Raw genomic sequence first — 12,751 nt, forward strand, 5'->3', positions numbered from 1 at the left:
CTTGAAGCGGATTTCCCTGTAGCGACTCAATAGGAAAATGCGTTTTGGGACTAGCGTCATCGGGGGATCCAATGACGCCATTTGGAGAGCGTGAAGGCCTCAAACTTGACCAAACCCGGGAATCAGCTGCTTTCATTTTCATTTTTGTCGATATACACTTTCCACTCCTTTCCCATCTTGCTTTTACGCCCACTGTCGCATCACAAAATGGCTGCACTAGCTTCGAGACAATTTCAGCGCTGCTTTGCCCCAGCCTTGCGCGCTCGGCGCTCTCCCGTATTGAAATCCTCTCCGTTCACAACATTGTATCGAGGTTATGCTGCACCTGCTGGTGAACAGCCTCGACTACGGCTGGGAGTTACAGCACCCAATTTTCAAGCCAAAACCACACATGGCGACATTGATTTTCACAAGTTCATCGACAACTCATGGGCAATCCTCTTCAGCCATCCAGCAGATTTCACACCTGTCTGTACCACCGAATTGGGCGCGTTTGCGAAGATGAAAGATGAGTTTGAGAAGAGAAGGGTGAAGATGATTGGGCTGAGCGCCAATGACCTTAAGAGCCACGACGAATGGATCAAAGATATAAACGACATCTGTCAGACAAACTTGCAATTTCCCATCATCGCGGATGCCGACCGAAAAGTGGCGTTTTTGTATGACATGGTGGATCAGCAAGATTTGACCAACATTGATGAGAAGGGGATTGCGTTCACCATCCGGAGCGTGTTTGTCATCGACCCGGCAAAGAAGATTCGATTAATCATGCTCTATCCGGCGTCGACGGGCCGCAATACTGCCGAAGTCCTCCGTGTGATCGACAGTCTGCAGACGGGCGATAAGAAGGGGATTACCACCCCCGTTGACTGGCAGGCTGGAGACGACGTGATTGTACCACCTCCTGTTTCGACATCAGACGCGCAAAAGAAGTTTACTGACGTGCGCGAAGTGCGTCCGTACCTAAGATTTACGAGTGGAAATATGAAATAGAAATGCGGGCAGATATGTTCTCCCAAAAAATAGAATAGAATAGAAGTCCAAAGGCTCTCCGCGTGTATAATAACGAGTGCATAGACCTGGCTTGGCTGACGAGTGTGAAAAATAACAGTCTGACAAGAAATCCTCCTTGGAGTTGCACAGGAGGCGTCTCAGTTGATGGTGGCGTCTTGGTCAGACGGCGAGGGCCTCGGCGAGCCAGTGAAAGACCGCAACTCTTTTGCCTTTCTTGAAGTCCAGCTACCGACTTTCACTGCTGCTAATATATTCTCGTCCTGCGAGAGTAGCTTCAATCCAAACAGCTGCCTGTAGCCGGATCAATCTTGCCCCATCAACGGAACGACTTTCGCCAGCACACTTTGGGTTTCCCCGTTTGTCCCACCACCGTTGGCCAGTTCTTTGAAGCACCACCAGCATGTCGTCAACTTCTCCTGCTGCGGTTCTGCTGGGCCGGCAATTGAAACAAATGCAATCCGACAAGGATATTCCAGGAATTAGTTGCGGATTGGCTGACAACAACATTTTCGAATGGGAGGTCATGCTCATGATCAATGACGACTGCAAATACTATGGCGGTATGTTATTGCATTCTCTATCTCTAGCCTACCCCACGCTCTTCCTTTCGACATGGAGAACTGACCGCCATAATCTAGGTGGTTTCTTTCGTGCTCGGTTATCATTCCCACCGGAATACCCTTTGATGCCGCCGAAGATGAAGTTCGAGACTCCCATTTTCCACCCCAACATCTATCCCTCCGGAGAAGTCTGCATTTCAATCCTCCATCCGCCGGAAGAAGATAAATATGGATATGAATCTGCTGCAGAGAGATGGTCACCCGTCCAGTCGCCGGAGACCATTTTGCTTTCGGTCATTAGCATGCTCAGTAGTCCCAATGACGAGAGCCCAGCCAACGTCGACGCGGCAAAGATGTGGAGAGAGGACCCCAAGGGATTCAGACGGAAGTGTCAGAGGATCGTTCGAGAGAGCTTGGGCGACGAATGATATGGTGGCACAGTGTGACGACAAAATTTGACCAATGGAGTCCATCGGGATAATGAACGGAATATCAATGAACGATTGGATGGCCATGGATGCACAGTATATCGTTATAAGCATCTGCAAGACCCGTGGCACATGGCGATTTGGGAGCTCTGGTCCATCTCGAAATGTGCTTTTCATCGGAGTTTCCGCGCATGGAGTTGGGCGCCACATATGGGACTGGCGAATGAATAACGTGCTCGCCGAGACTATGAGGCTGATATTATAATCAGCTTGCTGGGAGAGGCGCTGTGAGAATGTATCTACGGCATCGCTCGGACAACAATCTAAATGAGAGAAGTTGATCAAAGCTAGCCTCTTCAGGCTGACGAGAGCTGTCCGCGTTGGGAGTCTCCATCTCCATTCGTAGTATATCTCTCTGTCCATCTCTTTCTCCTTCCTCTCACAGACGTAGTTGTTCTGAAGACCCTCCTTTTCCGGGCCAGATGATGGGCAAGACCAAACTTACCGGCTGCGTTTCCGCAGATCATCCCATCCTTTGGCCGTAGCCTCAAGAACTACCGGCGCTTATCTGCCCGGGCGATCATCGAACTTTTGACCGGTGTCGTCGTTCAGCTCATTATAACTTTTCTTGACTATCGCAACTGAGGACTTTGTTGGAGTGGCATTGAGACAATCGTGCAGCAAAGATCGGTGGAGAATAGCCGTACATGACCGTATGATCTGACGCCGGGGATAAAATGGTCACGGAAGTATCCAGAGAAGACAGTTACTATTGGAAGATAGGGGAACGGAGCTGTGTTCGTCAGTGACTGGTTCGAGTTACTCCAGGTCCCAAGGGGCAAAGCTGACACGAGATGCTTGGTTATAGTATACGCCGAGCTAGGATTTGGTGTTTCACTTGGTGCGGTGAATCTGTCTCGGAAAAGGCGGTTGAAGGTCATGGATATTCGTCGCACCGAACGCCTCCTGATTCTTACGGATTCGACTCTTTTGGCTGATTGGTCAGTCAGAAGGCTAGGACCATCCTGAACTTGTGGACTGAGAGGAATTAACAACTGCCAGACAGCTTGCGGGGGGGTTAGGCACATAAGTTGGTCCCTGGTCAAACCGGAGGAACTTTTTGATCCGAGTGCCAGAACCCAGGATTTGCGAAACACACTTGACCTAATAATAAGGTCGACGAGCGAATAAGCGTGCTGCCCCGTCCAGGTCCATCCAGCCTGCGTGTCCTTCAGGCTCCCATCATTGTTCAATAAAAGGCACGCCCGCCATCTCATTCACCCTGTAGTTTGATCTTTTTCGACTTTCCGTCCTCTCTCCTACTCCTCCTCCCCAACCACCATGACTCTCACAACCCACCTCGTCCGTCGTGGCATGGACGCCGTCCATAATGTACATGGAATGATGTCCGACTTGGATGGGAGCCATGGTCATCCAGGCAAGGATAAACCAACTAAAGTTCCTCTTGGGGCTGTTTTGACCTTCTTTCTCACTGGCTTGATGTTCATTGTGTTCCTCTTCTGCGTATGTGATGTTCTTCCCCTCTTGGTGATCTATTTCGTCGGCTCACTCCCACCCCAGATCAGCTACACTTATGGCCACTTGCTCCCTACTCTGTGTATGATCGAGTCTCCCGAAACCGACGCCTACGTTCCGGTCGATGTGATTGAGCCTACAGATCCTCCTGCCTATTCACCAACGGCCCGCCCCAAGCCGGCTAATGGTCCTCCTGAAGATGCTGAATCGGACGCGGACACGGACGCCGAAGTACTCCTTGTTCGAAACAAGCCTTACACTGCGTCCATTCGTCAGACCATCCGCCACCTCCAAGCTCGCGCAGGTTTCTGGTCCCGATTCCGTGGTTTGTCGATGTTTCTTGTCTGGAATATGGCCGGTGGCTTCCTGGTGTCAGTGATCGGCGGTGTCTTCCGCAACCCCATTGGAAGTGCGTTCGCTGCCATTCTTACCGAGACCGCCCTCGCAACCTGGCATATGACGTGGGTGCACATTGTCATTTCAGAACCAAGCAAGAAGCGATGGTACAAGCGTATTCCACCGATGAAGACATGGCCTAAAATCGCCCCGGCCGTTGCTTTATGGGCAACAACAAATCAGATTGTCTCTATTCTTCCCCTATTGGTTTGCGGCTCATTCGGATCCTTGAAGCATATGAGCGACCCTGAGTATCAGCCTGGCAGGAAAGATCTCTATGCCGTTGGTGCACAAGGATTGATGGGTATGACCCTCACGATCATCCTATTTGTGCTTCTGCAAATCCCGGCCAGCGTGACCTTGGTTCGGGTTGCTGCATCCATGCTTCCAGAAGAGGACGAGACTATTGTTCCATTTGATCGTACCTTTGGTGGAAAGACAACGCCTCCCATTGTTGGTGGTCAGGGCAAGATTGGTCTGATGGAGGCTTGGAGAAGTTTCCCATGGGCTAGTCGAATTCGATTGCTCAAGCTCATGATCAAGGTGGCCTTCATTGGGATGGCTTGTTGGCTACTCTTCACCATTGTTCTTATTGCGGAGGCCCACATTTTGTTTGGAGACAAGCTCGGAGGCATGATGAAGACGATGCATGGAATTGCTGGCCCTCATTAAACTTGCTGGATTGAACCAGTGTATTTGAACTCGACAAAGCCCCTTGGTATTGACAGACGGTTCTGCGAAAATCGCAAGATTTTACACTTTTGGATATGACTACGGACGAGGGCGGAAAGAGGAGTTTTTCCTCGGATCGGAGCTGGAATTGTGTAACATATTATTTATATATATCAGGCGCCTTGCACAGGGGATGGAATAGGAAGGATGGGAAAACAATTCTGGACAAACTGAAGCCGAGCTCTCTCCCGACGTAAAGGCCACATACGAAAACATGTCGGGGAGCCGAGTACAATGGGCCCCCCATACGGAGGATTGAAAGTTCGCCCTTACGCCGATGAGCCCGAGCCTCGGCTTTCAAGTTTTGACCCTAGTCAGTGACTTTTCGGACGAGCTGCACGTTGCCGTCACAAGTCCAAAAACAAATCTTCTACAAGAAAGAAAACCCCTACGAAACACTTTCCCCAGAAACTGTTCTCTGATTCCTCTGTAGTATCGAGTCACGTCTTCCAAAGCAGTGAATCTTATTTCACCTGTTCAGATTTTTCCCACCATGATACCGCCCTGCTAAACGAGTCCTCTCGTCCTCGCGCGACTCGCCTTTGGACCGTCGATCTCCTTTTCGCACCGTCTGTCCGTTTCGTATTCTCCCAGGAAGAGAAAGGAAGAGGAAAAAGAAATCTCAAAGCTCAGGCCTTGGGCGTCAAGTATATACCGTCCAGTGGTGTCTGCTTAACATATTCCGCCACTGTTCTGCCCCACCCCCCCTCACAAATGGCGCCTGCAACGATACCGACGAGCATTGACGAACTCCCTTCAAAGGAGGAAATTAAACAAGAAGTCAAGGAATCAGCCAAAGGCGCCCTCTCAGGATTGAGATCCCTAGCTGCCGGTGGTGTTGGCGGCGTATGTGCCGTCATTGTCGGCCATCCCTTTGACCTGGTCAAGGTCCGCCTACAAACCGCAGAAAAGGGAGTCTACTCGGGCGCCATAGACGTGGTCAAGAAAACAGTTGCCAGAGAAGGTCTGGCCCGTGGCCTGTATGCTGGTGTCTCTGCGCCTCTCGTCGGGGTCACGCCCATGTTTGCGGTCAGTTTCTGGGGATATGATACGGGCAAGCGACTGGTCGAGACTTTCACGACCGTGACCGTCAAAAACAACACGCCTCAGTACAGCATCGGTCAAATCTCCGCGGCAGGTTTCTTCTCCGCCATACCCATGACCTTGATCACTGCGCCTTTCGAACGAGTCAAGGTCCTCCTCCAGATTCAGGGCCAGAAACAACTCGCTCCGGGCGAGAAACCCAAGTACAGCGGCGGTCTCGATGTCGTCCGACAATTGTACAAGGAGGGTGGCGTACGATCCGTCTTCCGTGGAAGCGCGATGACGCTTGCCCGAGACGGTCCTGGCTCAGCCGCCTATTTTGCAGTTTACGAATATGTCAAACGCAGTCTGAGTCCCAAGGATGCTGAAGGCAATGCGACCGGCGAACTCAGTCTGCCCGCCGTCATGACCGCTGGTGGTGCTGCTGGTGTAGCTATGTGGATTCCAGTTTTCCCCGTCGATACCATCAAGTCGAGACTACAGTCCGCAGAAGGAAGACCGACGATGAGTGGCACGATCCAAAGTGTTTATAGAAGTGGTGGTATCAATGCTTTCTTCCCTGGATTTGGGCCCGCGTTGGCCAGAGCCATCCCGGCCAATGCCGCAACTTTCGTCGGCGTGGAATTGGCGCATAAGGCCATGAACACCATTTTTGGATGAAAAGTTAAGCTGGTGGCTTTTGTGTGTTGGGTCCATTTTGAAAGAATTTCTTTTAGAGGATGGTGGCTAGAGATCGGGGTTTTGCATAACAGTTAACAGGGTCACGAATTTGCTCTTGGGTCCTGGCATTTCTTGGATGTGTCATACGGTGACATATACGCAAAGATACCAGGCAGGTGGCATGTGAAAACTACATAATCTCAGATGTAAAATGGAGACTGCCGGTAAACGCGGCCTGCAACGGGACCCTGCGAAAGCTTTCCCACTCCAATTCCGCTTTGGAAATCAACGCCGTCCTCCATCTCGCCAATTGATCGGACAGCTTCATCTCTCCCAACCTCATTCTCCTGATTATTTGTAACCAATTAAGATGGTCCTCTCATTCATTCTCGTTCAGAACCGTCAGGGCAAAACGCGACTTGCCAAATGGTATGCCCCGTACACTGATGAAGAGAAGGTCAAATTGAAAGGCGAGGTACGTATATTCAATTCCCCATCCAGACTCTGTTCTTCTCCCGACGAATAAGACATGTTCTAAATCTGAATATTTTTCGTCTCCCTCTCTCTAGGTCCACCGCCTCATCGCTCCCCGAGACCAGAAATACCAATCCAATTTCGTGGAGTTCCGTTCTGCCCCCAGCTCCTCCAGCTCGACTTTACACCACACCCAACCCCTGGTCCGCCAGAACCTGTCCTCGACCAAAATCGTCTACCGGCGCTACGCCGGTCTGTTCTTCTGTGTCTGCGTTGACGCCAACGACAACGAACTCGCATATTTAGAGGCGATCCATTTCTTCGTCGAGGTTCTCGACCAATTTTTCGGCAATGTCTGTGAATTGGACCTGGTGTTCAACTTTTACAAGGTCTACGCTATACTGGACGAAGTCTTCCTGGCCGGCGAGATCGAGGAGACGAGTAAACAGGTTGTCTTGACGAGATTGGAACATTTGGATAAATTGGAATGAGCAAGACATCTAAGGAAGTGTGGTAAAAGACCCCAAAAGAATGGCTTCATCATTACGGAGCCCTGTAGCGGATACAACTAGCTATTTGATGTGGCGTTATCTGTCAGCGGAATCAGAGATGAAGGGGAGACCTCCAAAAAGGTCCTTTACGAAGACACAAAAGGGGAATCAACAATATTCCTGCAGGAGAGCATGAGCATCGGATGTGCAATAGCATATGTTCCTCCAGCCCTCTCAACCGTGTTCGAACATATCCAATATAACAGCCGCCGAAGGACAAAGAGCAACAGAACACGCAAAGACTGTTCAGCAAAAGGCATTTTTCCCTGATTCAACCTCCATTGTCACGCCGATGAACATGCCGGAGGAATTTCCAAGCTTCGCTTCGCGACGTCAAACTCACAAATACGCCGAGGGGATATCTTCTCTCGGGCGTGGGACATCTGGGGATCGAATACCGTTTCCCAAGACGTTGAAAACCCAGTGCATTCGAGATGACGTGGGCAAAAGAGATTGACGGATATCTGGCTTTGGCTCTCCACATACCCGTTTCAGGAAAGGAGAGACTGGCCATCGAGGGAGGAAGGCGACAGATATTCCATGCAAGTCAAGGCATCCGAGATGATATGTTTGCAGCCATCTGGAACTCGCTCTCCGATGCAGATAGCACAACGTATCGTATATCCATGCCATACCTTCTCTCTCGTTTTGCCTTTCCGGTCCTTGTTAAACAAAAGCCGTCCATCTCATGGTCCTGGTCTCTTGCAATCGCATAGAAAACGCGCACATAATCATTCCTGGTCGCATTCTCGACATCACCTCTTTAGTGCCGAAAACCTCCTCGCCAAATCATCCACAGTCGGTACCTTGCCCGGAACCGGCCCTGCGCTCGTCCCTCCACCTCCGGATATCGTCGTTGTCGCTGTTTCCTGACTCTTCCCGGCACCGTTCGCCGTCGTCGCCGTCAACTTCCCAACGCTCACCTTCCCATCGTTCTTCCCTATCTCCCCACCCCCCGGCAACTTGACTCTCGGACTAATATTATCCGACCTGGCCCCCGGCGGAGCCACGGAGACAGGACTCTTCGCACCCTGGGGCTCCAGGCTCGACGGCGGTGTCGCATTCTGCAACGTCCCAATATCAATCTTATCCGGGCGAGCGGGGGTCGATGGCGTTGTTGCCGTCATCCCGTCCGCCAGTATAGGTTGCTCCTTCATACCACCTCCTACGCCATCATCGTCCTCGTCGTGTCTTTCTTCATCCACTTCCCGTTCCAATTCCTCAACCTCGTCTTTTTGCGGTGGCCAACTGACCCCGTACGTTCTCGCAATCTCCTCAAGATACGCCTGCACCAGCCTCGGGCTGGGCGGGTCTACCTTCAATTTATCCGCCACACGAGCGGGGACGATATTGTCCTGATTCTCGTTCGCGCGAATCGCAAACTCCTTGCCAAACCTCTCAACCAACATGTTTCTCACGATCCCCAGTTCGCGTACGTCCCTAGGTAATCGCGGGGCGGCGTAGATGATGCTGGCAGCCGCCTCTTCCAAGCCTGTGTTTTCGTCCATGCCTGTATTTGTCGTCCCTTCTTTGATATTCTTGTCACGGACATCGAGCAGGCCGGCGCGGGCGAGGAGGAGTTCGGTGTACAGTTCCAGAATTTCCATTAACTCGACGGTGATGTCGGTGTGGATGATATTTTCGACGCGGATGCGCGCGGAGGCTTCGCGGGATTGCGAGAGGAGTTCGGCCATTTCGCGGCGCGCAGCTACAGAGAGGGCGGTGTCTTTCTTTTGGGCATTGCGCAGGCGGGGGATGAGAAGCCGAAGGGTCGATTTAAGTTTCACCTGTGCCGTGTTATCGTGTTGCACTCACAGTCAGTCTGAAAAAGAGGAAGGGCCAGGAAATGGAGGGTGTCTGGCGGCGGTGGTCTGGGGACTGGGAATTTGGGGATGTATTTGTATTTGGAAGCCGGAAACCGAGATAGGACTCGTGTAAGAGTAAAGAAATACATACTGTTTGAGGCGACGCCGCTGGCATCTTGTCCTAAGACGGCCTGGAGTGGAAAGTATTAGAAGTGTGCTAGGGTTTTATCTGCAACGTATAGGGAAAACGTAGAGATCTGAAGAGCCTTGGTTGATCAGTCGTCAACTGCAGTACTGGATATATGGCTTCAATAAAGGTGGAGCAGAGGCGCTGTGCAGATGCTAGACGGAAAGTGGTACAAGATCCACAGTACAAGCCGGTGGGAGTTCATACCTGAAAAGGGAGTCCTACTCACGAATGACTACTGAACGGCCAGTACTTATGCATATCAAATTATAAACAATTGCATTAAATCAACGATATAATTCCCCATTCAAATCTGCTGAACATTCAACGCTCAATGTCCCTAGCTTTTTCGATCCCATTCCCTCCTTCAATAAGTGGCAGCAATAAATAACGTGGGCATCGTTAATAATAACCGGCCTCCAATCCATCATGCTCTGGGGAATAAAAATAGATTAACAATAGTTCCAACAAAACCCAAACTCATGCATTGCTTGCGAAGCATCTCCTTCCATCTGCCAGCCCCCCATCTCACACACACACACACACAAGTCCAGCGTGTTTGTTGTCGCTCTTTGCCGGCATTTCCAGAATGATGCGAACGTGAAAAGTATTCTTATGTTCCGAAGAATATCTGGACACGAAAATTCGATAAAATTTGATAGAAGAAATGAAAAGACCTGGTTAGGATATCCAACCGTAAGATGGTTGAGAACAAAGGAATGGTATTTGCAAGGCCAGCTGCGCGTGAGGTCCAAAGTCCATATGATTTCTCGGATCTCAAATGCACGGTGATTGTGAAACCTTGAAGGAAGCGGAGGTCCCAGGTATCACAGAGTAGCCAAGGCGAAGAAGGTCAGGCCTAAGAAGATGCTCATGATGGAGTATTTGACCATTGGTGCTGCTCCAGTTGCGGGTGAAATCGAAGGCTGCACCGACGAGCCAGATTCTGATGGTGCCGCAGGGCTCTCACCCGCAGCGGTTTCAGAAGCTCCTTCGGTTCCTTCCGTAGCCCCAGCAGTTGAGGTGTGGTTGAACAAAGAATAGTATGGTGAGTGAGTTGGGAGCCTGCTGGAATTCTTGGTGGTGGTGGGAGCGACTGAAGAGGACGAAGGCGATGAGCTGGTGGTGGTGACGGACGAGCTTGTCCACGCACTGGAGGTAGGCTCAGCGGAACTGGTCCAGGTGTCGCTTGAGGAAGATTCAGATGATGTAGGAGGAGGAGCAGCTTCCGACGAGGTCGTGGACTGAAAGAATTGGCCGCCTTGACTACCACTTGCCGACGAACTTGATGAACCTCCACTGCTGCTATCACCGCCAGCTTTGAAGATCACAAAGTTTGCCGACGATCCCTTTGCAACGGTCACCACGCAAAACGCACCACCTCCTGCTCCGTCGCTGGAGCTTCCCACCATCTGGTTGACCTTGTTCTGGCTCGGGTCAATGGCACAAGGAAGCCCATTACAACCACCATTGGGACAGTCAATCTTGACGCCCCAGTCTGGCATTTCGTTGCGGAAGGGAGTGGTCGGTTCCAGGTAAATGGGATTCCAGCCAAGTTTGATGAAGGTTTCCCCCGACGAATCCGCATTGGCCCCGGCCACATACGGAGACCAGTTGCCAAGAGGATTCGCATTGGTACCCCATACGCAAGCTTCATCCGTGCCAATTCCTGGAGGGTTGATGTAGTAGTGCGCTGCGGTACCACACCAATAGGTTGGGTCGGGAACAGCCAGGGTGGCGAAACCGTCGACCGATGTAGGAATCAACATGGCTTCATTTCCAGGAAGGACGGTCTGACAGAAGGACACAACACCGCCAGCATTGTTCACTACTCCAATGTTGGTGGCCGTGGACTGACAATACGGTTTGTCGGGGAATGGCTTCTGGATGTTGCCATCGTTGTCGCAATACAACCCGCCATTCTGTTCACGTCAGTACATTATCCCCATATCAGAAGAGAACCAACCATTGACTTGGGGTACGAATAAGATGTCGCCGATGGATCCCACTGCATAGAGACTTGACCCGGTGGGCAAGCGTAGGGGCAGTAATTCCCGGGCGTACAAGGCTGATCAGGGCTCATCGCCCATCCCGCATTTTCATCACCGGGAGTGACTGATACCAATCCGGCGTCGGTGGGAAAAGCGCACTGTCCATTGCGCTTCTCCAATATATGAGATGCGGAGGTTTCTGGGATCGCTCTTATTTCCACTCCGAGCTCACCCTCCTCAGCGGTTGATCGGGCGGTCAATTCTCGATGTGCGCGATGTCGTTTGTGAAGAACCTCGAGGTGATCATGAACGCCATGTTTGGCGCTAACGAGTGAAGCGGTCAGAAGCAGCAGAGCGCTCGCGCCCGAGGTAAACGTTCGTTTGCGCATTGTTTCTGACGATATGTCCAGGTCGGTGGAATGACTGTTGCTGTATGAGCATCGGCTTGCGACACCGAAGGAGATTTTGTTCAGTGAACTTGAACTCGGACTCGAAATGAGTGACTAGGGCCAGTTGTTTGGGTAGAGAACGTGGGAGCTCGCAGAGCGCGCGATAGAGGAAATCGACGACAACCAACTCCAGCGACGACAACGAAGGAACCAAGGAGAGCAGTACAGAGCTAGATTCAGAGAAGAAGGAGATGCAGATCAAGAGGGGAAACAAACTCCAGTGCAAATTGGCTGTGAGGAGCGAGCAGAACCAGGGAAAAAGACGGTTCTGGAGCCATGCAAGGCTGGCGCATTGGAGCTCCACTTGCCAACCCACTGCTCGGATTGCAAATGGGGTCCAGTCAGGGATGTCGGCCACCCATCACGTCAAGCCCCGGTCCGCTATGAGCATTGTCAAATTTCAAGGTGCGAATCAGAAATAACCCGACCTGAGCTTAATGCTTTGAGCTTGTCAAGCAATGTCCCCTGCGAGCAAATCATGATGAGTGATTGCCCTGTGCTTTGGGCCCTGCACATTTCGCTTACCGCTCGTTTGCTCTGGGGTTGCAAACCTGATGCATGCTTGGAATGTTAATTACAGCAAATTTCGTTCAGACTCTTGGACGGCGGTCTTGAATGCCGGTGCAAGTGTTCCAGCTCTTGAAAAGCCCACCAAACACATGAACTTTGTTTGGACGAGACCCGGTCGATGGGGGGTTTATTCTGCGTGTCAGGCCCTGGCTCCATTGGATGTACACAGGTTTCTTTCTCGTGCAAATAATAACGAAAATGCAAGTTGCTCGACTTTGATACGGTTGGGAAATCAATCAACCGGAGTTTCAGAGGCGGACAACAAAAAGGAATGTCTCTATGGTTAGGGGCGGGCGCCGGCGGTGACAAGCGTGGAAGCGCAAAAATGAGCCCAACAAGCAGCCAGAGGAGCGG

The 12,751-nt window shown here is 51.3% G+C and overlaps 7 protein-coding genes across 7 annotated transcripts; 5 read left to right on the forward strand and 2 right to left on the reverse strand.

The window, feature by feature from the left end:
- Positions 1 to 207: 207 nt before the first annotated feature.
- On the forward strand, positions 208 to 993 carry Z518_07087 (uncharacterized protein; the record flags this gene model as incomplete). The annotated part of the gene is made up of 1 exon (XM_013415216.1): positions 208 to 993. One exon carries the CDS (start codon positions 208 to 210, stop codon positions 991 to 993), a length of 786 nt encoding a protein of 261 aa, XP_013270670.1.
- Positions 994 to 1,414: 421 nt separating this feature from the next.
- Positions 1,415 to 2,002, forward strand: Z518_07088 (uncharacterized protein; the record flags this gene model as incomplete). Its single annotated transcript, XM_013415217.1, has 2 exons — positions 1,415 to 1,574; positions 1,653 to 2,002. The coding sequence occupies 2 exons, from the start codon at positions 1,415 to 1,417 to the stop codon at positions 2,000 to 2,002; spliced, it is 510 nt and encodes a 169-aa protein (XP_013270671.1).
- A 1,341-nt stretch (positions 2,003 to 3,343) lies between these two features.
- On the forward strand, positions 3,344 to 4,606 carry Z518_07089 (uncharacterized protein; the record flags this gene model as incomplete). Its single annotated transcript, XM_013415218.1, has 2 exons — positions 3,344 to 3,526; positions 3,584 to 4,606. 2 exons carry the CDS (start codon positions 3,344 to 3,346, stop codon positions 4,604 to 4,606), a joined length of 1,206 nt encoding a protein of 401 aa, XP_013270672.1.
- A 774-nt stretch (positions 4,607 to 5,380) lies between these two features.
- Z518_07090 (uncharacterized protein) lies at positions 5,381 to 6,370 on the forward strand (the record flags this gene model as incomplete). Its single annotated transcript, XM_013415219.1, has 1 exon — positions 5,381 to 6,370. The coding sequence occupies one exon, from the start codon at positions 5,381 to 5,383 to the stop codon at positions 6,368 to 6,370; it is 990 nt and encodes a 329-aa protein (XP_013270673.1).
- Positions 6,371 to 6,740: 370 nt separating this feature from the next.
- Positions 6,741 to 7,335, forward strand: Z518_07091 (uncharacterized protein; the record flags this gene model as incomplete). Its single annotated transcript, XM_013415220.1, has 2 exons — positions 6,741 to 6,845; positions 6,940 to 7,335. 2 exons carry the CDS (start codon positions 6,741 to 6,743, stop codon positions 7,333 to 7,335), a joined length of 501 nt encoding a protein of 166 aa, XP_013270674.1.
- Positions 7,336 to 8,150: 815 nt separating this feature from the next.
- Positions 8,151 to 9,375, reverse strand: Z518_07092 (uncharacterized protein; the record flags this gene model as incomplete). Its single annotated transcript, XM_013415221.1, has 2 exons — positions 8,151 to 9,182; positions 9,352 to 9,375. The coding sequence occupies 2 exons, from the start codon at positions 9,373 to 9,375 to the stop codon at positions 8,151 to 8,153; spliced, it is 1,056 nt and encodes a 351-aa protein (XP_013270675.1).
- Positions 9,376 to 10,214: 839 nt separating this feature from the next.
- On the reverse strand, positions 10,215 to 11,767 carry Z518_07093 (uncharacterized protein; the record flags this gene model as incomplete). The annotated part of the gene is made up of 2 exons (XM_013415222.1): positions 10,215 to 11,309; positions 11,354 to 11,767. The coding sequence occupies 2 exons, from the start codon at positions 11,765 to 11,767 to the stop codon at positions 10,215 to 10,217; spliced, it is 1,509 nt and encodes a 502-aa protein (XP_013270676.1).
- Positions 11,768 to 12,751: the final 984 nt, after the last annotated feature.

This window comes from Rhinocladiella mackenziei, assembly GCF_000835555.1.
Source record: "Rhinocladiella mackenziei CBS 650.93 unplaced genomic scaffold supercont1.5, whole genome shotgun sequence".
Taxonomy (NCBI): Eukaryota; Fungi; Ascomycota; class Eurotiomycetes; order Chaetothyriales; family Herpotrichiellaceae; genus Rhinocladiella; species Rhinocladiella mackenziei.